The sequence below is a fragment of the Anser cygnoides genome, chromosome 3 (assembly GCF_040182565.1).
Source record: "Anser cygnoides isolate HZ-2024a breed goose chromosome 3, Taihu_goose_T2T_genome, whole genome shotgun sequence".
Classification (NCBI taxonomy): domain Eukaryota; kingdom Metazoa; phylum Chordata; class Aves; order Anseriformes; family Anatidae; genus Anser; species Anser cygnoides.
In genome coordinates this window covers 103,233,502-103,260,492 of record NC_089875.1, presented here as the reverse complement: position 1 = coordinate 103,260,492, position 26,991 = coordinate 103,233,502, and the positions used below count along the sequence as shown (strand labels likewise).

The 26,991-nt window shown below is 36.0% G+C and overlaps 1 protein-coding gene across 32 annotated transcripts in view; it reads left to right on the top strand.

The window, feature by feature from the left end:
• Positions 1-26,991, top strand: part of MYT1L (myelin transcription factor 1 like) — a 328,171-nt gene that overhangs the window by 171,124 nt on the left and 130,056 nt on the right. For 31 of the 32 annotated variants that reach the window (XM_066994876.1, XM_066994874.1, XM_066994866.1 and 28 more), the window contains 3 exons: positions 23,556-23,610; positions 23,793-23,826; positions 24,149-24,211. The exons of the other annotated variant lie outside the window; for it this stretch is intronic. In XM_066994876.1, the coding sequence (XP_066850977.1) occupies positions 23,556-23,610; positions 23,793-23,826; positions 24,149-24,211 (152 nt within the window). The remainder of the gene's footprint in view (positions 1-23,555; positions 23,611-23,792; positions 23,827-24,148; positions 24,212-26,991) is intronic. 32 annotated transcript variants of the gene reach the window in all.

Here is a 26,991-nt window from a genome sequence, read left to right as displayed (position 1 = left end):
ACTGAAGCTGCACACATAATTAAAACTCAGCCTGTATATTCACGCCATTTCATATCAGTGAAAAAACACATTACTAATGTAATTTGAAACACATATAAAGTTGATAATTTTGAGTTAGAATCGGACTGTGTTTAAACTTAATCCAGATAACGAAGAGTGCTGGGAAGCAATCAGTCCAGGAACTTCATACTTGTATCATGAACAAATGGTCTCCACTTCTTTGGAGTATATATGTGCCTCTCAGATAAACTGTAGCATTGCATTTTTTTCAGCACCAAAGCCATTTTAAGGAGTATCTGTCCATAGCTGTTCCTGGCTATTTGCTCCTCCCCTGTGCCACAGGTTGCTATCCCTTCAGTTATGCTAATACAGCTAAGTGATACTTACCTGAAAACCATAATAATCCGCCAAAAGAGCGATAATTTCAATGACTGTGTTTACAAGTATTTATATAACTAAAATGCAGCACATGTATAGAAATGAGGACGTAGATTAGGAACTGGGCTTCTTAAATCTGTTTCACTGCTGATTTGCTTCCATCAGGAAAAGCTTTTGACCTTTCTGTCACAGCGTCCTCTCCCCTATAGTTTCAGAACTGCTAATGTTTTCCAAGCTTGGTCAGATGCAATTATCACCTGCCTGGAAGGTAAATAAAGTTCAGTACAGCTGAGAGGTTTGGCCAAGCCATTAATGAATCATTAAACCATTGTCAGGTAAAACAGTGGTGAGGTACCACTGCTTGGTCAGACAATGCTCAAAGCTCAGTGTGATGTTCTTGACACACTGAATGATCTATTTCATATAAATGTGCAAATCGGTAACCCCATTTATTACAATCATAACTGGGATGATGTTGCTCCTTGTTTGAGTACGGACATACTAAATGAATATAATGAGATGATAATATGTTTGGCCTGTTGACCGTGTCCTTAAGAGATACTGCTGACAACAGTTACTTGAAAATTTTCTTCTCCACATGAGCGACAGTATGGGAAAGAAATCTACACTTCGGTGAAGGCTAGCCTCGTAGAAGTGCAGTGATACAGACTCACAGTGCTGCTTTTTTTGCCCCAGGAAAGCTACACCTCACAAAGCCTCATGAGCCTGCTTACAGCTTGGGCTAAAGTTTTCTCAACTTTTTGGTAGGGACAATAGATACTTGCCTAGGCCCTATCATCAATTACTCTTGGCATTCAGTACTTTCATGTTATGTTACATTATGTTACATTACATTATGCTATGTTACATTACATTCCCCTGTACTCGGCTCTGGTGAGGCCGCACCTCGAGTACTGTGTTCATTTTTGGGCTCCTCACTACAGGAAGGACATTGAGGTGCTCGAGCATGTCCAGAGAAGGGCAATGAAGGTGGTGAGGGGTCTGGACAACAAGTCTTATGAGGAGCGGCTGAGGGAGCTGGGATTGTTTAAACTGGAGAAGAGGAGGCTCGGGGGCGACCTTATCTCTGTCTATAGGTACCTTAAAGGAGGCTGTAGTAAGGTGGGGGTTGGTCTATTCTCCCACATGCCTGGTGACAGGACAAGGGGGAATGGGCTAAAGTTGCGCCAGGGGAGGTTTAGGTTGGATATTAGGAAGAACTTCTTCACTGAAGTGTTGTTAGGCATTGGAATGGGCTGCCCAGGGAAGTGGTTGAGTCACCATCCCTGGAGGTCTTTAGAAGATGTTTAGATGTTGAGCTTAGTGATATGGTTTAGTGGAGGACTTGTTAGTGCTAGGTCAGAGGTTGGACTAGATGATCTTGGAGGTGTCTTCCAACCTAAATGATTCTGTGATTCTGTGATTCTGTTACATTATGTTATGTTATGCTACGTTATATTTTTATGTTATGTTTTTACTTTTCCCGATGGAGAGTGTTGCATGGGTAGACGTGTTTTATAAAAAAAGTTTCATCCTGTTGCCTTGCAATTACAGTAAACTATGCCATTGATTTAATCTAAGGCAGGATGTAAGTTACAAGTTTGTGTGATTTTTAAAAGTTGTTTGTGGATTTCATAAGGGGCTTGTCTTCTCTCTGGTAAGTCCATGATCTTCAACTTTTTTCTTTCTCTTCTCTCAGTCTGAAAGATGATTTCTTGTATCCAACCATGTAGCTGGCAAACCTAATAAGGACTATGAGATAATATTACAAGGTCCGGCAGTCTCCCTGCTGTGCTTAGCATATTTTTCAGTTCACTTCAAGACTTGCTGCTAAAAGGTACTCCAAATACTTTGCAAACACCTCCAACATTGTGCATATATGATCTGGAAAGAACAGTGTGCTATACCCAGCAGCAATCCCAGAGCATTTCCAGTGAAACCAACAAAAGAAATACCATTTGCTTGCTGTCAGTTCGAAGGAGAGAAAATTTACTCAAACAGACAAATGTTTTGTTTTGTTTTGTTTTGTTTTGTTTGTCTGTTTGTTTTTCCTGATATATGAAAGTTAAGGATTATGCTAGTTTTCTTTTTCAACAGTTCATTAACACTAAATTAATCAATGTATCCATACCAACAATTCTCTGAATCCTAGATATGGGTATCAAATAAGCAAAAATCATGACTGCAACTCTATGCAAAAAGACAGAAGAACTAGCATGAATCCTAAAAACAAACAAACAAACAAAAAAAACACAAATAAAGGCATTGTGCGTCTACAGAGAATTGTTTGTAAATGGTCTATCCATCCTTTAAAGCAAGGCTTGCACAGCAGTTGAAGTATCTTTGGGCATTAGTGTTAGTAGAATTTTAATATCACAAATAATTTGAATTGCAATTTAAAAGGAAAATGTTTTTCAATAAACCATCTATGTAGTGAAATCAATAACAGGAAAATTAGGCTCTGCTTTAACTAGCTATAACTTGCTAATTACTAAGTTTCATAACACCATACAGTACCTGTATTAGTACCCTGGGCAGTTTCAAAACTGTCTAAAGCCTGATTTTTGCAGAGTTTTATATATCTTCTAAGGTAGTAGTTTACACGTGTTCCTTTAAGGCACAATCATAACTTTTTTTTTTTTTTGGTCTCTGGCATTATAAGTAGTATTGTATTATGTGTATTTTTATTCTTGTGACATCTGCCTCATGTATCAGCTGTTCAGAGATGCAGCACCATGGTGTGAGATGGATAGCCTGTTATTTTTCCCTTGTGTTGGGATTCCCACTCGTTTCCATGGAAACCTGAAAACCTGGAGGAATAAAGCATGGAAGCTATTGCTGTATTACAGTACTATACTATTTGAAAAAGCAGACATCACCATGGTGCCTGTGAATACCAGTGCATTTGTAGGTCTGTCTGAGTTTAAATTCTAAAACTCTTATTCTAAGGGGTTCAGTTTTAATATTTATTTCTTATTTGAACTTAATTTTGTATTTCTCATGTTATAACCACACTTAGCTATAAACATAAATTCATTCACATTATTGGGGGCAAACATGTATGTAAGTGAATACATAGGTGTATACATGTATGTGTACATTCACACACATACACACACACAGACACCTGCACATACAGCTCAGAGAAAAATACATCAAAAATAAAGCCACACGTGTGTAAGAAACTGGTTCACAAAGTAATTATAATGGCTATCACTTTGAAGGTTTTTCTTAATCAAAAGGAAAACAAATACAAAGCACTGCAGTGGGTTCCTGGATTGATAATAAAATATATATGAATATGACTAAATACTCTTTTTAGGGAAACAACCTAAGATGTGTGTCTTCCCCACTAAAAGTCAGAAATGTAACTATTTAATTTTCCTCCTGAGCAGCTGGTGCACTACAAATGCTGTGAGTGAGACAGAGACATCCAGCAGAGATGATGAAATCAGAGGTGAACAATAATTTAGCAAATAAATGAACATGAAGAAACAGATCAGGAGAAGACAGAACTGATCAGGGCAACCATTTTGAGTATTACTATCTCTGTGCTTTCTCTATTCTGCTTTTCAAATTCAACTCATAACTTTAGGTAGCATTTGATGGTAATGCACTGATTCTATGGCTTTCTGCAACCTTTCCTATTCGTTATTACTCCTTTCTTTTATGTTTTAGCAGGAATATCTGACTACATTTCAAAATGATCTGTCCTATGATATGCCATTATTTTTTCAACAACAAAAGCACAGGGATCAGGACACTATGACTGAAGAAAATGTGAAAAATTGATTTGGAGATATATAGTATGATTAACAGTTACCCCTTCAGGTTGGTTATATTAAAATTCACAAGAGGGTATAGTGTATGAACTCAAGAAATAGTTACAAAACTGTTGTTATATAAACTACCTATAGATGTCCTCAGTGATTTCAAATAAGTGAACTACGGAAAATACGGATTAAATACAAAGAACTTAAACTACATCTGAATTTATTTACCTAGAATTTCAGGCTCTGGAGTTCAGCTCTATGAGATGCCTCACCAATAGTAAACATAAGGTTCAAGGACTTAGTTTCAATTTAAGATTTGTGACTGCATCCTGTAGCTAGGCAATGCCAGCTAATACCATAAACATACTACTGTGGGTCAACTTTGGAGAACATTGAACAAGAGAAAAGAGGTTTATAGGAAGAATCTTCATCTTTGTTTTAAGCATGAAAAGGAGCCTGACAGAAAAATGGGAGTCAAAAATATTAGATGATTTTCTGACACTATTTGTAGTCAAATGGTTACACAAAAATCTAAGCTTTCAGTTAAAACAATTATCTTTGTAGGTCTTCTGACTGCACTTTATGAATGTTGGTTATTTACAGATCTGTCTCATTAGGGAAAAATGAAAAACTGAACAAAAGGGAGATAGGTAAAACCTAATACAGGGTGAAGGTCTAGCTACAAGGGCTCAACTGCTGACTCAGTTTCTATAATTTCACAAATACAGCTTTATTTTGAAAAAAAAAAAAGGGGGGGAAAGAAAAAAAAAGGACAGGGACTATTCTCTGCCTTTTGAGACCTTGAGAACACCTGGCACAGTATGTCTCACTTCTTAACAGTAAAAGCTCTGCCATCCCAGAAGCAGGGTGAATCAATCTGAACAAATTTGTTGCAAGTAGTCTCTCTCCTGAGATTAGAGTCCTGCTTTAGCATGGGCCAAAATCATAGTGACCATAGTGCAATTCTTGTGTTTTAATCTGGTTACTCATCCTATTAATTTCACTTGCCACCTTCCAAAATTTCCATGGATCTGGGGCCAATGGTGGTCATTGGGAGTAGGAGCTGCAGAGATCTCTCTCAATAGATTGCTCAATAGATTGCATAGATCTTTATGGAACTTTGCTCACAATTCATATGTAAGAAATCCTGGAGAAGCCTAATGTTTTTCGTCAAACAGGGCTTGCCAAAAATGTCCAATTAAAATAGTCTGATGTTCTTTCTTTTTACATTTTATTGTTCTACTAGTCTCTTTTTTGTTTTACTGTATCAGACAAGAATAACAAAAGAACAGGTAAGTAACTAAAAAGTAGCATGCCTTCCTGTTGCTGGATTCCCTGTCTAGGGTGTTTATTTTGCTTCTATCAGGCTTCTATCATTCTGGTGTACCAGTTCTCTGATCTGAGCACCATACTTGTAGCTTGTAGAAATATAAAGTTACAGGTACAACATACGATACATTTTTAAACACATGAGGAAGTGTTATGTTCTGCTAAGACTGATTTCACCTGCAGGATAACTCTACTAAACCTAGGGGCTGTTAACAATTTTTTATTTTTTATTTTATTTTATTTTATTTTTTCTGATCTGCAGTTCACATTCTGTTGAGAATGCACAGTTAAGAAGGAAAAAGAGAAATCTAGGCAATTCTGTGACTTGTTATGAAGATGCAGTCTCTGCTTTTCCTTCCACTGACTTGTGGTTGTGGAGTTTAAAAATGTTTATGCTTGCAACATATAATCTTTGCTGCATTTCTCTACATTTGGCTGCAGTATTCGAATAGCTAGTAATTACAATACTGCCATCTTTCAGGGGTAAACAAAGAAGAGTTTTTTCTAATATGCTTAAATTTTAATATTGTTTATGTTTAGTTTATATACTCATGAATTCTAATTGATTTATTTTATATAAAGTTAGAACACCTGGCCAGGTGGTGTACTGAAGAATGTCTTTTCATTTAGTAAATGAGCAAAGAATGGTTTCAGACATTAGAGTATAACATGCTACTGGCCTGACTTTTTTTCTGCCAAGAAGTCATTACAAAGAATATTTTCAAATCAGGGCTTCCAGATGATATAATCCCACATAAGCACAAACACATTCTTACAACATGCTCTGGTAAAGACTGATTTCATAGAATAGTAGAAAAATTTAGGCTGGAGGCACCAGCCACCTACTCAAAATAAGGTAGAGAGCAGGTTGCTTTGGACTGTGCCAGGTTCAGTCTTGAGTATTTCCATGGACAGAAACTCCACATCCTCTCTGGGCAACCTGTTCTGGTGTTGAACCACTATAACAACAAAAAAGTTTTTTCTTATGTGTAAAAGGAATTTCTTGTGTTTCTATTTGTGCCCATTGACTCTCGTCCTGTATTGCCTCTTGCCCTGTTATTGTATACCACAGAGCAGAGTCTGGCTCTCTGTTCTTGTCTCCATCAGGCATTGTTTGCATACAAACTCGTAAGATCTGCCTGAACCTTTTCTCCCCTTGGCTAAACAATCTCAGCTCTCTCAGCTCTCTCAGAGGAGATAAGTTCCAGTCCTGTCACAAGCATAATGACCCTTCAAGGAACTCACAAGTCTCATAATGGGTAGCCCAGAGCTGGACACAGCACTCCAGATGTGGTCTCAGATTTTATCTATTTGGTGGAAAGAAGTACATTCTGAAGTCTTTTGAGAGGTACATTTTAGGTAGCTCAGCTGGAGTGTCATTGAAGATCTCAGCTGCTGCAATTTGAGCTGGGGACAGGAGATCAAATTCTTCTGATTAGCTCTCAGATCAGAAAACAAGTTTGTTTACAATGTCTTACCATTTTCGAAATATTTTCGATTAATTTGGAATCTTAATCCCTGCAGAAAGCTTTGCATATCTTCAAACTGCAAAACTGTTGAAAAGGTTAGGGGGAAAAGGGTTGAACGAGATCATCATGTCCTGACTTCTGTCAACATTGGAAGGGGTCTTTCCAGTCTCTTTTAAAATGTTGGGGTTTTGTTTGTTGTCTTGTGTTGTTGTTTGTTTGTTTGTTTTTTAATTGAATCTTTCCTTTCTTATATATATATATATATAAAGAGTAAAAATATATATATATGTATATATATATATTATATTTTTTTTACCCTTTAGTCTGAATAATACTTTCTTCAATTAAACAGAAGGATCTATTTTTGAGAAAGCTATTTGTATTACTTTATCTTTCACAACTCTTTCTCTCCATGGTGTTTTTTTCTTTAAATTTCTTCAGGCACTTATCATATCTAGCTGTAATGTTCGTATTTAGACAATATCCAGCTAGATTTTTGCTGCTGGTGGCTTTCTTCTCTGTTTGCATAAAAACAGTAGGATATTTTCACATAAAGTGCTTCTAAGGTGTACACTACCCACCTTTTTCCTTGATGTTAGGGAATTGTTCAAGTAAATATGTCTGTTCAGCTTTAAAAACATGAGGGTATATGCATATGCTTGTACACTTATTTGTAGTGCTATAGTGCATATGAGCTGTAATCACAATAAAGAACTTTATTTTGCCAAATGCTGTAGAAACATATGCACTGCCCCAGAAGACTTGCAGTCTAAACAAATAAATATGTTTCAATTTTTATTTCAGTGGGACATGGCATTAGTTCAAGAATCTGCATATTAGGTTGCATTATAGACCAGTATGATCTAATCTGAAAGAGCATGCCCATGCAGGGCTTTCTTGGCATGTTCTATCCTTGTAATATATTAGGTATGTGACATATTTTAGACATTTTAACTGTTTTATTTGTACATCTACGTTTATGTATACATATTTATAGCATGGGTTTGAAATCAAGCTTAATTTTAGTTTTCTGTCTATATAATACTGTTGCATGATAACTGCAACCACTCATTGAAGCATCTAGGTCAGAAAAATACTTTGCATTGTCACATTATATCTCTGTAATATGTAGTGTTAGTTGAATTCTTTTGATAATTCTTTCAACAAAGAATGACCTTTCTTGTTCACAAAGTATTCTACAGATATGCCAGCCACTGGCTTATGTAAAAGATTGTCACAACTTCATAAAATTACAAAAATGAGAAGCACTAGACCTTTTCATTGTTTCAAGTTTTATAAGGGCAGATTCCCCTACTGTTGCCAGCACTGCTCCTTTCCTATAGGTGGAAAGAACAGACAAAACTTTGTATGTCCTGTTTAAATGTCTTTGGAAGCCAGAACACCTTTTCTTTATAAATTTATTTCTTTGCATTTGCCAGGAAACATTCTCTCACCCAGACAGCAGAATAGCTGTATTAAAAGCATATTCTCTCCCCGGAAATCCTGCCTTAGATCTTAAATTTCATGTTAAGGATTTAAGATAAAATGGGAAGAAAAGGAGAGAATATGGAAAAGCACCTGCACTCTCCAATCCTAACTTTGTCCTGCCAAATCAACTCTTTCAGACTGTGTGTAAAACAGTGCACATACATACTTCTATAAATCTTCTTAGCTTTATCTTTGTTGCTCAAGGATGAAAAGGGAGATCTTTTTATACAGAATTCACTTATTCACTTCAGTCCTTTCACCTAGTTGTCAAAACAAAACCTAATGATGCAGTTTCCCATTTTTACAACATGAATCAAGGAGATAAAATCTTTATACCATTGGTCCTGTGTGGCTGCTGGTATAATAAGAGAGTATGTCACAAAATGACATTAAGCATGCAGAGTCATAATTTAGGAAGTATCAGTTTTCGTTCTTATATCCTAATTCTAATATCATAGAAACATGAACAGAATTATTCAGATTATTTCTCACAGTTATGTGAGCCTTAGTATTAACTTAAGTCAGGAGACAAAATCTTAACTGAGGGTAGAATGTAGGCAGTTCTATCTATTTGCTTATTTAATTGATTCGAATTACAATATCAGCAAATTTTGTTTTAGATCTTAAAACTGCTTCAGGCAGCACAAACTTCTGAAGTACGAAGTCTTTTTTGTGCATAGTTGAGAAAAACTGCACTTTTCAATTTGCTTTAAAAACAGCCCTATACATAATAATAGAAATTAGAGGTGCCCCAATATCATAGTGATGGTAGGAAATGAAAGAAAATAGAAAAATATAGTGCATACATATTAAGAAATTAAATAAAATAAAATCCAAGCTGTGCTTTCATTCCAGGAATTAAAGGTTTACTGTTTATTTCATCTTAATTGTATTATAAAACTCATGCAAGCACTGAAATAGTTAACTGTACCAGGGGTCTGCTGTAATGTAACATTTATAGAGGTGTTGCATAGGTCACTAGGTCACTCATTAAACAACCACTGTACTTGCTGTCATCTCTGTCCTCAGAAGACATTTGGGTTTATGTTGTACATGTTGAAGTAAAAATTCCTACTCATCTGTTATTTTTTGGTTTAATTTGTTTGTGGTTTTGTTTTGTTTGTGGTTTTGTGTTGTTGTTTTCCGTGAAACATTCAGAGAGGTCGACTGAAAGCTGTTTGAACATCCGCATACAGAGGGTGGTGATCAGTGGTGTAAATATTAGTTGGAGGCCAGTAACTAGCAGTGTACGCCAGTGGTCAATACTGAATCTAGTCCTGTTTAACATCTTCATTAATGATGTGGAGGATGGGGTAGACTATATGCTCAACAAGTTTTCAGGGCTCAAAACTGGGGGGAATGGCTGATTCGCCAGAGGGTCATGCTGCCACCCAGAGGGACTTCAACGAACTGGAATAATAGCCTCACAGGACATGAAGTTCAACAAGTGCAAAGTCCTGCATCTGGAAAGGAACATCCCCAGGCACCTGGAGATGCTGGAAAGCAGCTTTTCAGAAAAAGCCCTAGGGATCCTGGTTGGCACCAACTTGAACATTGGCCAGTAATGTGCCCTTGCTGCTCAGAAGGCTAATGGCTGCCCTAGGGAAAGTCTTGCCAACAGGTCCAGAGAGGTGTTCCTTCTTCTCTACTCAGCACTGGAGTGCTGTGTCCAGTTCTGGTGTCCCCAGGAAAGAAAGTCATGGACATAGTGGAAAGGGTCCAACAAACAGAGGGCCATGAGGATGATCAAGGGAAGCATCATTCCTGTGAGGACAGGCTGAAAGACTTAGGGCTGTTTAACCTAAAGAAAAAGCTCAGGGAGGATTGTCTGAATCTCTATAAATGCCTAAAAGGACGGTGCAAAGAGGACAGAGCCAGGCTCTTTTCAGTGGTGCCCAGTGACACGTCGAGAGGCAATAGTCACAAACTGGAACAGAAGAGGTTTCATTTGAACATCAGGAAAAACTTTACTGTGTGGGTGACAGAGCACTGGCACAGGTTGCCCAGAGAGGTTGTGGAATCTCCCCCCTTAGAGATCTTAGGTCCTGATGCAGATGGTCCTGTTTGAGCAGAGGTGTTGGACCTGATGACCTCCAGATGTCCCTTCCAAATTCAGCCATTCTGTGATTCTGTGATTGTTTTATATATGTCTTGTGGAGAGAATTACAAATTCATATTTGTTTTTTGCTTTCTTGTGATACTTTTTTTTTTTATCTTTTGAGCACTGTGCAGTATAGTTTTAGCGTCAAAAGTATGCAAGTTATTGAACAAGTGAAGTAGGTGCTCATTTTCTGCAACAGCTGCAGTAATCTGTGATCCTGTTTAATGTATGCTAATTATGTTAGCAGTGCCACGATTGATATTTTAGTTGTCTCTCTTATTAATTTATCAACTAATTGTTGCATTTCTAATAACTAAAGGCTATTTATAACATAACCTTTGATAAGAAGAATGATCTACACAGTAATAGCAACAAACATTTCTGATACCACGTAGTTCTGAATTAGGACCCTTGCCATCACTCTGATTAGGTAAAATCTGAAAAACAAAAATGAGTTTTTTTGTTGTTGCATAGTAGTGAATGAGGGATGCTAGTTTGTTTACTTAATAACAACAATAATCAGCTAGTTTTAATAGACTAAGATATTTTTTACTATCCCGCTTTCATTGTGAACGCTGATAATTTACTAAACTGCAAGGGCTGTATGGTAGTCTACTTTTCTTTTCTTTTTTCTTTTTTTTTTTTTAATAAGAGTTTCCTCTTTGCTTACCTGAAATTCTTGTGTTTTTTTTTTGTTTGTTTTGTTTTGTTTTGTTTTTGCATTGTATATTCCCACTAGATCTAACATATGCTAAATCCACTAAAGTTAACATACAGTTAATCAAAATCTTAAGTGTCAGTCCATCTTTTTAATATATTTTTTTTTTCTTGGTGCCTTGGTCTGCTTTTTTTCTGAAATGCTTTTATTTTTCTTCAAATATTGTCAATCTGATTCAGTGTCAGTGAAGATATTATTGTTGTCTACAGTAGGTCAATCGACAAACTTTATGAATTATTTATGGTATATTTTTGAGCTTTAGATACTAAAAGCCACATTTTGAAAGCTGGTACCCTAGTTTTTATATGCACACAAATTACATGCATACATAATGTGTCATAATTATACTCTCATTTATTTATTTTTTTTTCACATATGATGTCCTGGCTTATACAAAGGACCATTGTGGACATCTTTGATCATACATATCAGTGTATGCTTCATAGTGAAAAACAGAATGCATGAGCATCCTCTATATGTATAAACTGTATGTTCAAAGCTCATCTATTTTCTCCTTGGCTTCAGAATGCATGCTTTTATTTATTCCCTATTTGACAGGTGAATCAATCTAAAACAAACCAACAGATTTCTTAATTTAGTTACGGTCTCAAATAATGTAGTTCTGGAGAGTAAAAAGTTCTGGAGAGTAAACCCCAACATGATTTAAAAAAATGGAAAAGATGTGTGAACAGGCGTCATATTTTTACTTCAGAAACCCTATTCCCTCATCAAAGGAGGAAGTGTCTGTCACTTTTTGTGGCAGAATTGGAAGTGAAATTTGCCAGGCAAAGAGGAACAGTTCAAGTCTTTGTTTTCCTTCTCATTTTCCACAATGATTGTTTAGTTTACAACTCCTAAGAGCTGTAACTTACAACTCTGCTTCTGTCTGAACTGTGGGAACAAGTCAGTGGCTTTATGTTTCTGCAGAGTTTTTGAGCTCTTTTCCAAGCAGCTTGCTAGGCACAACCCTGATAGGTTTGATCAAAGGGCCTCTAGGCCTGAATTGAATGTGGGTGATTCCAACTAACAAAGAGGTTGAAACACAGCGTGATTGTGATTACAGCCATCAGGAGATCCAAAGTTAAAGCTAAAACTCTAAAGTTATCACCACTTTGACCTGAATTTCCTTGACTGTGTTTTGGATTTTTATTGCGTGGTTCTTAGTCCTGTGTATGATGATAGGTACAATGTTACTTGTTCTTCAGTACTGTTGCAGGTTATTAAAGTGTCGCATATCTGGTTTGTTCTTTATTCTGCTAGGATTTTAATGATAATTTAAGAATGTGTAGTGCTAATATATTGTATAAAAGTTGCAGAAAAGACTGGGTTATGGCCCTTTGAATATAGTTACATTTCAGCTAATAAAATACATGCTTATAGAACTGCATTCAAAATATTAGACATATAGAAATATGGACACTTTCATTAGGTATTTTGTACCAAAAAGACCACTCACTATATATACTTTGCTTTAAGTAAATTTGCATTTAGATATTGATGCTTGTTCAGAACATGGAGTTATGTGAAATTTGTCTTTAATGTTAAACACTATGAGTTAAATGTACTGTCTGTCTTGTGGAGCGTATTACCCCTTAGGATGTGCACATAAGCATTTGTTGTCAGTACAAGTTCTACATATCATATCAAGGGTGGAAATACACTGTCTTTAAAGAGAGTCTTCAACTACCTTTCATGCTTCTCCCATTCTATTACATTTTAAGCCTAACAGTTGGCTGCCATCTATAACAGTTTACTTGGTGCCATTCTCTGGTCCCTATAATTTCTGACAGGTGTGAAACTTTCATTTTAAGCCTATGGAGTAATTTGAGAAAAAATGTGGATATTCACTACTGTTTGTCATCACCTTTTTGTTTGTTTATTTTTGTGGAATTCTTTCAAGTCCAAATGACAAACTAATAATTAAGTATAGAAAATTTTGCTTTACTTGTGAGTCCCTTTAAGATCCAATCCATATTGTTTTTGTTTTGTTTGTTTTGTATTTATGCTTAGTGGATTCTGAAATACAAAATTTAACTCTTTAATAGAACATGATCCCTATTATTTAAGCCACAACCATTGATGAATACAAACCAAGATCAGTTTTCTGGGAATAAGCAAAGAGGTCACTGAAACCACTCACAGATATCTCAGAACACCTCCTACAACTACTTCCATCTTGCAACACATTTAAGTTCCATATCCTCTGATCCTGAAAGAAAATGCAAGACCAGTACAAATAGTTTTATTGTCACTGGAAACATAAACAGAGCTAAACTGACATCAGATCTAGTTGAAACTAGAACTACAACTAGTCCATTATAATATGGACTTGAAGTTACAATATTTTTTTTGACTTATGTGAAGTGTTAGATACTGCCCAGCAGTCTTATGACCCAGAAGAAAGACAGGAGTTACGGGACTAGAATGCCACAAATATGGAAGTGAATGTGCTAGCATTGCTCTTTAACTTGAACTGAAGATTAGCTTAGTTCCCATTTGCCAAGCCTGTTCCCCACAACATCATGCCCTGATTTTACATAGTTTTAGACCTTTACCAACAGCATGTAACAATAGTGGGGAATGGAAATGATTAAATATTTTGTGAAATCCCTTTCAGTTTCTCTATGTTAGTTAAATTTAATAATTTCTTTACAAGTCAGTAAATCATACTGGCTTCTTCATTTCTAAAAATTTAAATTATGTAAGGTATTTTCTCTTTTAAAGCAACCTATGATTCTCACCAATTTTCTTCTGTAATAGATTAATTTAAGTCTGCCATGAACTACATTATTTTTCTGCTTTTGTTCCTGTGCAAAATATAACAAATTGCTACACTGCATCTTCAGAATTGGAAAAAGTAACTTTTCTGGTACCATATACATGTAATTTTTCAACACACTGTATTTACCACTATGTGTTGTACTTATTTACAAGATTGTTAGAGGTAAATGTATCATGCTGAACTCAACAGCTCAAGAGAGGCAAGGCTGCTGCAGCTCCATGTCCCCAAGTCCAACCAGCAGCACGTCTGAAGCAGGCACACACATACAAAGCACATATTTACACTACATGTGTAAATATATAAATATATAAATACAAATGTACATAAATACATAAATAGATATATACATGACTAGCCACACAGATCATGAACAGATACTCAGAACACTCGTGCAAACATAGACATGCTTCATCACCTTCATCCAACACGTTCATCCTATCCCATTTCTGACTGAGCAGGATGGAAGTCCACCAGGGGAAATATGTTGGACTGAGACACTCAATCCAACCCACAGCCACACCTCAGTCTCAGTCTCCCCAGTTGCTCACATCTGGATATAGGAGCCCCAAGGCTGCAGCCCTACCCCAGTTGCAGGTGCAGACCATCGCACACATACATGCACACACATGCATGTGTGTCTTCATGAAGCCAGGACTCCCCTGGTCCCACAGCCAGGCCCTGTGCTCTCACCCTTGGGGACATACTCAGAGCTGGTCATTAGAGACCCACTCATCCTCTTGTTCCCAGGGCACTTTACCTGCTCACAGGTTCAACCAGCTTGGATTTTGCTAGTGACATCACTCACTGTCGCACCTCCATTTGCCTCCAGTCATTGGCAGAATGGACACGTGTGCTCTGACCCATGGCCTGACCCCAACAGCTGCACTCACATTTTGTGCAAATTTTGTTCAGAATCACCACCAACAAATTCAATAATCTGCCTTCTCATTTCTTAAATTTCACAAAGGTTTCAGCTGCTTATCCACCCACTTTAAAGTAGCATGATATGCTTATTCTAGTCATTAATTTGCTCACATGCCTGCCTATTCTGTCCCTTTGTAACACACAACCTCAAGTTCTAACTTTTATCTTTGCAGACTTTCCTATGGAACTCTGCTCGGAGAGGGCTTGACTGTATATTGGTGTTTTCCACAAGGAAAGATTCAAATATAATAATTCTTTACAAAGCTTGACATTTTATTGAAAAGGGTGCTATAAAATATTTGAACTAAATTTCAGATGTCCATGCAAAGAGGGCACCTGGGTTGGTGGGGGAAAGGGTCTGAAGGGACAGGGAAATCGCTTTCCCTTTCTCCTTCTTTACCTTTCCTTAAGCACTCCAGTAGCTTCTTAGAGTAATTTTCTATCTTGCAGTTTCTCTGTTTTGTCTTGTACCACCAAAAATCACTTCATTTAAAAATTTTGTGAGAATCATACAAGTTTTCTGTGACAACCAAGATCCAGAATGTTATTCTACTCTGACAGAAGCAATAATAGGCCTCATTTAATTAAGAGGATTGAAATATTAAGAACTGATTTCAAAGAACTGACTGTGCATATACAGTCATAATGGGATACAAGAATACTGTGTCAAAAGTCTTGTTAAAGTTGAGATAAATGACATCTGCTGCTCCCTTTTCATCCACAAACGCAGTCATAGAATGCAATTAATTTGCAAGACTGTGATTAGTAAGGCGTAAGTTAAGGGTCAAATATTGTTATCAATTCAGGCTTAGTCTACCCCACTGACACTTAGGGGAGAGGAAGATCTGTTGGAGCATATTGTCATAAACATTGCATCACTAAGTTCAATAGAAAACTCAATCAAGTAGGAAGCTCTGCATTGACTCCAGGGATCAGGTCTCTAGAAGTAAGCTCTGGTGTCACATGCAAAGTTAAGGTTTTGTATATGCACAATGAAAGCAGGTTTAGGTTAGCTTGCTCTGCATATTTCAATTCCCCAGAACCTTCACCTCATTTTCCTCATCTGCTTAATGTAGCATTTCCAGATCAAGCTATACATCTATGGGCATGGTTTTGGTCAAATAGTTTACAACTTAAACTTAATAATAATAATAATAATAAAATAATAATAAACCATAGTACCTAAATCCTGGATCATTCTAGGTTAAAGAACAATGTAGAAACATATATGGTGTTATCTGAAAGTATTTCTGGAATAATGCCATAATTTGGAGTTTTGTGTACTACCATGTACCAAGTACCATGGTAGAATTGAGATCACATGCTGAGCACTGATATCTTTAGCTGTCAAAAATAAATTTAAATTAATTTACTCCAGATTTTCAGTTAAATTGTATTAGTATACACATGCTCTTTCTTCTCAATATATAGAATTGCCTTTTCTTCTGGGTCATGCTGCATAAATTCAGATTACCAGAGAATTTCATTAGAATTGCACAAAACAGCAGAATTACTCCTTAAATTATATGAATAGATACATTGTAAAAAAATTATGTTCTGCACTTTCAGCTTAAAATATTATTTTCTTATTTATTTTACATAGTTTTTTACTAGTTTTTACATATTTATTTTACATAGTGTTGTTTGTAGTTATGATTTTTTTGTCTTTTATTATTTGAGAGTGGAGGTCAGTATTCCAAAAGCGAATAGTTAATGGCTTTCAGATAGTGAAAAGTATATAATAAAGCTAAGACATATTTGAGGACTTATTGAAGTCCTTGATAAACATCTCACTTACTGTACAGTAATGCAGTTCAATGCTATTTCACAAAACATATCCAGCTTTTAAAAACTTATTCAGATTATCAGGAACAATCGATTGTATGAACTACTTAATTGATAAATAACTTTATCAGAAAATAAATTGCAATGGCATACAAGACATTGAAAAAAACTAAAAGTCAGAGTGCAGTATGAGCTCTATTTACTTTTTTTTTTTTAGTAAGACTGCACAAAATGCTAATATATTATGGGATACACTGCTCACACAACCTATTCATCATTTTCCAGTTCATGTTTCTTTGATTCTGAGAATATAGAAACATTTTCATTCTGGGAAATGCATTTGACACATTTTGTTTCACTCTCTAAGATATAAAAAAAATAATAATAATTACCTTTATATCCTTTCATTTTAACTTCCACACATTTGAAAGAAAGAACATTTTTAAAGTTATAAAAATACATGCTGACTAATCCTTGGCTGTAAAAATAGTACAGGAATTTACATGTAGAAATTTGGATCTTTCACCATGACTGGCTAAAAATCTTTCTTTACTGAGTAACTTTATGGTCGCAAGGAGATGACTTTTAAACTGCAAACTTTTGTTGTTTAATAAACTCATTGCATTTTCAGGAAATCAGAATTTTTGTCTCATCAATTTACTTTTTAATCATATTATGAATATTTCAAATACTCTTGATTAGGGAAAAAAATAAATATTTCCAATACTTTTAGGAACATACTTATTTGGCAATAACAATTAGGCAGCATTTGCCAATATTGTCATGTATTTTTAAGGTCATAAATGATATCTATTACCTTTGTATTATATAGAGAGTAAATACTCTGCCTGATTAATTGTTGGATAATTTTCAAGGGGGGGTTGAGAATCCAGTTTGAGGAATTTAAGAAATCCAGATTTGATTTATGAATTTGAGGAATCCACAGACCTCCTAAATAAGCTTTATTCTGTGTTAGCATTTTCTAGCTTTATCTTTCGACCATCAGATTACAGTTTTTCCTGTTTCCTCTTATATGGATTTTTTTTTCCCTTTTCTTTGAAATCATTGTGTACTCCAGACATTTGCAGACCCTGGTCAAGTAAATTTTCTTAAAATTTCTTATTTCTCTTGAATAATCTATATTCCAAGTTTTGCATTGTATATCACAATTTTTTAGACACCATCTAACTGTTTTAATTCTTTACTGACCTTTCCCTGTATTGAATCACCCTCTCCAAGGTTGCTTCACTAAAAAGTTTAATGAGTACTGTTTCAAACTGGGAGTGTCTATGTTAACGCAAAGTAGAACATATATTGTGGAAAAAGCTGTATATACATGGAAGAGATTAATAGTTTCTAAACTATTTCATTATAATAGCAGCATCTCTGTTTGCAGACTTATGTAGGAAAATTAGGGGCTCTTAGCCCCTCCATGTCTTCCCAGACTTCTGATGCATTACAGCTAAAGGGAAACTGGAATACTTCACTAAGCAAGTGTTGGCTGAACTAGGAGTTTTGGAACTTGAGACCGAACCTTTCAGGCTCCATGCCTTTAGCAAGAAATTCAGATAATTTTAACAAGAATGTCATTTGCAGGAATACCTGCCTGATATGGAAGGAAAATCTGAATTACATCCTTATTAGGGAGCAAAATTTGTTATTTGTCATGGTGAAGAGCCTAAAGCTCTGGATCCCTCACGGTTTGCAGACCTGAAGAAGCACATATGGTAGTTATGTGAGCTTATCTAGAGATAGGTAAAGCAGTGTTGATTGTAGAAACTTCTAAGAGCTTACTCATGGCTAAGTCTATGATGAGACTGACAGTCCTAAATCTATATACCGTAGAAGGGTTAAGTATTCAACAAGGTATCAAGGAAGCTAAAAGAAAAATAAATATGGTCCTGATGAAAACTTGCCCTCTGTTATCAAAGTTACTGACCATATCCGAGTACCTCAATGACTTTCTGGGAAATTAATATAGCCTTAAAGGTTGAGCAGCCATGGATCACATTCTGCCCTTTAGCTACAACAGTGCAATAATTGCTCATGCTCATCTGGCTGTCCAGATCCTCTTCACTGTTACAGCTTTGCAGGTTATGAACTTTGGTCTTTCAAGCATGGTCTACATTCTTTTTTCATAGGTGTAGGACGTTGGAATTGGCATGCTCTTTAGATGAGTCAAATCTGTCAAGCAACTCAGGCCAGTATATGTAATTGGCCTATCTCCAACATTGTTTATCACTGTTAATTTTGGGTTAACTGCATACTTCAGTAGTATATAACATTCCAGAGTACTGGTGAAGATACTCAGTGTTATAGGGCTAGAACATATACCTGTAGGATTATATTCTTGTAAAGAAAATTTTACACAACTTTTTTTTTTTTTTTCTGGAGAAATACTTTTTAACTATTATAAATATGCTGATGTTATGAATGCTTATTTTACTATCTGAGTGCTGAGTAAGAGAAAGTAAAATGTCTAAAAGGTCTCTATGATGTCCTAACATAGCTACCTTTACCAAATTTTAAAATGTCATCAAAGAGCAGTTTCAAATGTTTTTGATTGCAGATTTTCCATGATAAAGTGTTGACTGGTGCTAATTATGTCATCGTCTTCTATCTCATATCAGTTTTTGTATGATGTTATTAAGGGTCAGTGTCAGAAAGATTAACTTAGTGAGCCACACCATCTTCTCAGCACTTAGTAAATATTGATTTAGACAGTTACAATTACAGTTTTTCTTCGGTTCTGTTGTGTTTTAACCTAGCAGACAGCTCAGCACCACATTCACTCACCCCCTCCCCCCTCAGTGGGATGGGGGAGAGAATTGTGAGGGGAAAAAAATCAAAAGCTTGTGAGTTGAGATAAAGACAGTTTAATAGGACATAAAAGGAAGAGAAATAATTATAATAGTTATTATGGTGATAATAACAATAATAGAATGTACAAAGCAAGTGATGCACAATGCAATTGCTCACCACACACTGACCAATGCCCATCCCTGAGCAGTGGTCTCCCCCCCGACCCTGGCCAGTCACCCCATATTTATATTTCAGCATGATGCCACATGCTGTGGGGCATCCCTTTGGCCAACCTGGCTTTGTCCCCTCACAGCTCCTGGTGCAACTCTAGCCTCCTCACTGGCAGGGCAGCATGAGGAACAGTCCTTGGCTCTCTGCAAACACTGCTCGGCAACAACTAAAACATCAGTGTGTTATCAGCATTATTCTAAACCTAAATTCAAACCACAGCACCATGCCAGCTACTAGGAGAAAAATTAATTCTATCCTAGAAGAAACCAAGACAAGTTCTCAAGCATTTCCCAAGTGTTGCAGGATTGTTACGTAACAACAGTAATGTCTTGGAGAACCATCAGGCCAGGTTAATTTTGGGAATTAATGTTGTCTGGGCCTTCTGCTTTTAAAATGATAAATAGTTGCTCTTTGTTACTTTTTTTTTTCTTGGTGTTTTTTTAATACTAATTCTTAATTATCTCTAAATAAATATGTATTCTTCAAAATATAGTAATTTATTATCATTTTTCCCATTCAACAGTTGTTTTTCACTGACATCTGTAGTTCTCATTTTCAATAGTTTATTAGTAAACTGTTGTATGTGTGTGGGCATTCATATAATTTTTTTTGTTCCTCATGAGTTATAAATTCTTTTTTTTCAGCTTTGTATCTTTCTGATACAGTTATGTGACTACTATTTGACACTTGTTATTTTTCAGCTGTTTCTAATCATCATTTTATGTTAAAAAAAATCCTTCTCCTTGATTTTGCTTATGATTATTTCCAGCTTTCATACAGTGTTGTTTTTAAAACATCTTGTGTTTGTATTTATTTACTGAGATCAGATTCTGAAAATAAGAAATGTAGTTGTCCTAATTTCCTGCAACCTTGTGACCACAAGAGAGTTTTTGTTGTTGTTGTTTGTTTAATTTTTATTGAAAAAATGGGGTTTACTATAGATATATTATTATTGTTATTGTTATTTGATATGAGAAATCTATCTGATAAATTTTTAGAAAGCTCAAGAAAACTTCTCTGGTTATAGCGTTCAATTGCCACTCCACAAGAATCCTTTGCTGTAACAAAGATTTTTTTCCTATCAACCAGTGCTAAATAAGCTAAACATGAACATGTTGGAGCAGGTCCAGAGGAGGGCCATGAGGCCCTCAGAGGGCTGGAGCACCTCTCCTGTGAAGACAGGCTGAGGGAGTTGGAGTTGTTCAGCCTGGAGAAGGCTCCAGGGAAACCTTATAGCATCCTTCCAGTACCTAAATGAGGCCTATAGGAAAGCTGGGGAGGGACTCTTTGTCAGGGGGTGGAGTGACAGGACAAGGGGGAATGGTTTTAAACTAAAAGAAGGGAGATTTAGATTACACATTAGGAGGATATTCTTTACTATGATAGCAGTGAGGCACTGGAACGGGTTGCCCAGAGAAGCTGTGGATGCCCCATCCCTGGAAGTATTCAAGGCCAGGCTGGATGGGGCTTTGGGCAACCTGGTCTGGTGGGAGGTGTCCCTGCCCATGGCAGGGGGGTTGGAGTTAGATGATCTTTACGGTCCCTTCCAACCCAAACCATTCAATGGTTCTACAGCTCTAAGCTGCTCAACCTGTTTCTTGTTCTACATGGTAGTCTACAAAATACCTTCCAATATAACTGATCTTCTATGATACCCCATCTTTGGATTTAATAGTTAGAACACAGATGTATAAATATAAAGGGCCTTGTTTGTAAATCATCAATAATGCTAATGCACCTAATGTTGATAGACAGCTCCCAGCTCTAATTCTCTCTGCCCATCTTTCCAAAATAAGTTGATTATTTTTAATGATGACCTGCCAAGTTTTATTTCTAACAAAATTATGTATTTTTTTCTCTGAATTAAAATCTTAGACCTTTCTATCTTTATTTCTAGAGTTTCTCTCTCTGTTGCCACCTTAAGAATTTAGTCTCTTCCTACTCCTGATGCTGTGCTCTTTACTTTCAGTCCTTAAGATTTCTCCTCTTAGATGCCAGGCTAAAACTAACTATAGCTAGCCTGTCCTCAATGTCCACATGTTCTCCTCTGTAATGATAACTTATTATTTTGCAGAACTATAACATGTCATGAATAAAGTAGGTCTGCTGAGGTACACCCCATGTGAGTTGCTAAGGTTCATCTTTCCTCTTTCTGGATATGAAAATTGTGAGGAAGTCTACGTTTGTATGAGCTAATGATAGGCTTTGGAGCAGAATACTGTTCCCTGGCCATGGAAGTGCCAGAAGTGCATCTGGGGACTGCTATGGTAGGCTGGCAGGTGACTGTCCTTTCACAGAACCAAAATGGTTGTCATGTAGAATTTCGGGAAATTGCTTGCTCCCAGCATCAAACATTGAATATGTGGGGTGATGAAGGTTGAAGCTTTGATATGACAGATAAAGTCTTGAAGATCTGGGAGTGAACATATAAGTAAGATTCCACTGCCTAAACATAGGTACCTACCATCCTTTGAGGTGTCCTAGAGCATCCAAGACATGCATTGTCATATATGACAAGATATCTAGGTCACAGACAAAGACAGATCTGTGCCTTTCTGGAGAAGTACCAGGCTACATACAATACACAATTAAATTTAAAATAGTATTGCATGCCTGCAGCTTTTTCAGTCTTTTTTTTCACCTCTTTGCCCTGACTCTGGATCTGAATTTTCTTTGACTGCCAGTATAGCTGAAAGCATACTCACAGCATTCTTGAATTAGAGTGCTTGCTTTGGTTTGGAAAGACAGGCTAATCTGTTTCATAGTGTGCCCCTTCTAAATTTACACAGACTGTCTTAACAACTGGGGCAACATTTCCAGGCTTCCTAACCTTTTTATTATCATCTCTATGTATGAACCACCACAGATCCATCTTATCATCCCATTCTTTCACATCCAAACTAGCTGATGATACAGATACTGCATACATTTTCAGGGACACTGTCTCAGCAGAGTTCAGTGCATTCTGCTTGTGTTGTACCAAATTATAAACACTACTAAGCCTATGCGCTTCACCTTTGAAAATCTGGTGACAATAGTATACGGAAGATCATAAGAATCCATGTGGCCCTATGGGAACTACTACAGATCAGTGTTTATACTCTCTGAGGTCTAATCAGCAGCCCTGATGCTGCCTAAAGATTCAAGATTGCTATATATTTATCACTGTATAGGGAGTTACATCTGATGCGGTTTATAGAACAAAGGTAAAGATTTAGCCATATTTAGCAAGTGAGCACATTTCTGAAGCTTGAAAAATGCATCTGGACAATGAAACACATTAGCAAAGGCTGTAGTGCCATATTAAATAACGTGAAATCTATGAAATTCTAACGATGTCTCTTTTCAGTCATTATTTCTTCCTCTCTTTCCCACTCCAAAGTATTTGGGTAGAAAGCAACCCATAGTGTGGAACCCTTAACTTTAGTTTTTAACTGTATAGAAGTGTATTGCATCCTTGTTTCAAAATATGGGCATAATCAGGGCTTTCTGTCAGGAATATACTTTAGAAAAGAGGAACTGGCACTCAGCTGCACAAAATGTGCTACGAAACCAGAGAATGCAAATGGACTGTTTAAAGCAGAAATCACTGCATTTTCTGTTTTTAAACAAACTCAAAGATACTAAAAATCCTCTGTAAGGTGGACTTTCCCTTACGGGATAAAATTGAATTAAAACAGTGTCAATAAATTGTGTGAGAGACTGTATCAGTCTGTGCATTGATAGTCTGTGCATGCAGGATAAGAACATTGACTGCCTGCTAATCTATTCCCAGATGGAGGTGGATGCAGACGAGAAGCGCCATCGCACACGCTCCAAAGGTGTTCGAGGTACGTCTCTTGCTTCAGTAAATCACTCAAGGCCCCCGCTCAGGGTGACCTTCATCCTCCAGAATCTCTTTGCACCATTCATTCTGACCCTTGCTTTTACACAACCTTTCTGGTAATTTTCTGTAGAAGAGGGGTACTTGTAATAGATGATAAATTTTTATATATTTTCCATCTCTCTGCAGTTCCCGTGGAACCAGCCATACAAGAGCTGTTCAGGTTAGTGCTCTGAGTGTAAAATGTATCCCCATTAGCAATTTAGAAAATTCATGCCTTTTAATGGGTATAATGCACTTTCAAGTTCATTGGTGGTTTGCTCATGCCCTGCTGCACTGATGAAATTAATTCCCTCAAGACTTGATAATAAAAAGCATCCCCTCTTTTTTTTCCCTTCAGTTATTTGATTTCTCTCTTTCTGTCTTTGTTGCCCTCCATCTCTGTAATACCTACTGCCTGCTTTTAGTATAATCTTTCTGCAGCACACCAGCATCTATATAATTAATTCTCTCTCTCTCTCTCTTTTTTTTTTTTTTTTTTTTAGCTGTCCCACGCCTGGCTGTGATGGCAGTGGTCATGTTAGTGGCAAATATGCAAGGCACAGAAGGTAATATCTGTAATTTTCCATAATTTAGTGAAGATATTTGGTAAACAAGTCAGCTGGCATGACCTTAATAAACCAAACAATGATAAAAATTTGAAATTGGACCTTCTAGAAGCTATTTAGATTCAAATTTCCTTCTTTCTTTCTTGCTTGCTTGCTTTCTTGCTTTCTTTTTTTTTAAGGCAGTGCATTTCATTTGTCTTTATGGTGCTATGCTATTCAAAACCTTCAAAATTTCCATCAAGAGTAAGACTCGCATAAATTTAAAAACTGAAGTAAAGATATAACTATAGTGTAATGTTTGAATCCAGAAGTCTTCTTATCAGTGATTTTGTCTTAGGCTTCAACCTTTAATTCTAACCTGATTATCAAACCTACAATGTTCAGAAGCTCTCATTCAGTTATGAAATACATTAAGTAACAGAAGTCACACTGGCACCAACCATGTCAGTAAGGCCAAATTTTAATTTGGCTTCACATGATCAAGAAAGCTGCATGAAAAAAAATGAGAGAAGACTGAAAATGAGAACAAGTTTCCTCAGCAAGAATGTGGTTTAGATTTTGTGTGACATTTGCTTACATGGTTAAGATGGATAGAGTAGTCCTATAAGTATGGTTTAGGTTTTAGGTCCTGTAAGTATGGGTTTAGGACCTGTCCTCATTTGCATTTTTAAAGGTTTTTAATTTAACTATGGTATGCAGAGAGATCTCCATTAAGAAAATGTGTTTAGCTGTTTATTGTTAATAATATATCAAAATAGCATTATGTTATACATACATACACATGTGCTTCAAATTAATTTAGAACTCAGTATTTAAATTTGTCTTCAATGTACATGTTCAATATTATACATCTTTATAAGCAACATTCGTTTTCTGTGCATGAATTTCTCACACGTTTTGAAAAATTGTTTAAGCTCAAGAATGCATTATTTTTTCTCATGTGCTGTACATTTTATTTGACATATTTTATACAGCAGCCTCTATTGTAAAACGGCTGATGTTTTGGCCATCTGAAGAGAGAGGTGTTCAAACTAGTGTTAAATTCTCCTGAAACCATTAAGATTTTTTTCACTATTGACTTTTTCAGGTTTTAAAGCACTTGTGGTGTTTATAGGAATACATATTTAGCACCAAATCAGATAACCGATTTGTAGTGAGGATATTTGTTTTTAATTAATTAAATTGAAATTATACAGTTGGACTTTATGATTTCTATATGTCCCTTCCAACTGAATTCTATTCTATTCTATTCTGTTCTGTTCTGTTCTGTTCTGTTCTGTTCCGTTCCGTTCCGTTCCGTTCCATTCCGTTCCGTTCCGTTCTGTTCTATACATTTGTGGTTAAGGCATTTATTTGAAAGATGCAAAATATAAAACAGTGACATGTTTGTCCACTCAGTGTTGGATGTATCATTTTTTAGCAGAAAATTAAGCTTAGGGACAAGTCAAGAAAATGCAAAACTAAAACAAGAAAGTGTTGTGCCTGATATTAAAATTCTTTTGAATTACATTTTAAAATATGAAACATAAAATATTTATATTCAGATATTTTTTTCTAATCCTTTTTCACTCATAAAAATGGTAAGGTAATGTTTTTGTGGTTATTTGAGGGATTTGGTTAATTTGGAGCACTGATTTAGAGGTAGCCAAAATGATTCTTCTTAAAACCGCTAGTGACTTCGCATTTCAAACCATGTTTACTTTTGTCCATTTTCTCCACGTAAATACAAGCTTCATCAGTAATTAATGAATAGCACCAAATCCTTCTTCACAAATTTCATGAGCAGTCAAAGTTAAATGACATGATTATAATGCCCTTTCTACTTACAAGATTGTTAGGTACACGCAGCTAGCATGCAGTTTTCAAAAACAATAATTTTGAAACCAAACAGAAGGAAACTCTTTAGCTTAAAAATAAATAAATAAATAAATCTTATGAGTTACACTAACTTTCTCCTATGTCTCAGTGTTTGTGTAACATCACTCTTTCGAGGTAGGGGGAGTGAATAGATGTAAGGTTTAGAAAGATTACATGCAGTTTGGAGACATCAATTCTGTATTTGCTTTCTTGACATGATTCTGGTATGTCAGTACACGAACAGACTGAATCTCAGAGCTGTTAATTAAATGAAATTTTGGGGCGGATGCGCAAAGAATAAAAATTGGAAATACATCAAAAATTCATTTTTTCTAACGACTAAAGTATTTGTAGGGTTTTTAAGTTGTTTTCTTGCCACGCTGATTATCAATCCACGAATCAAAATATATTTAACTAATATATGTCTTATTTAGTGTAAAACCAAATTCTTTGTTGAAGCTTACAGCATACTTGTTTTCTGAAATAGGAATATATATTTTTTTAATCTTGTCCAATCAACACCTAATAATTTTAAGTTTTTGAAAGAATTTATCTTTTTCTTCTTTCTAATTTTCTTTTTGGGTGGGAAAGATCCTCCAACATTTCTTCCAAGGAAATCAGACTGTCTTAAAAATTTCATGTGCTGAGGGAATTGCATATCTTGAGTGATGCCTAACTCAATTCCTTTTAGGCCTACAGAGCATTTTAATGAGGTTAAGACCTTTCCATTCACAATATCAGACTAGCTCATTATGAGAAATGAAATGTATTTGCTTCCACTAGATGCATTCAGAGTTCTCTAGCATTATTCTGTTTATTTATTTTTGTAAGATCTTGAAGTCTCTGGAATTTCTGGTTTTGCTTTGGTTTTGTTTTGTTGTTTTTATTTTATTTTATTTTATTTTATTTTATTTTATTTTATT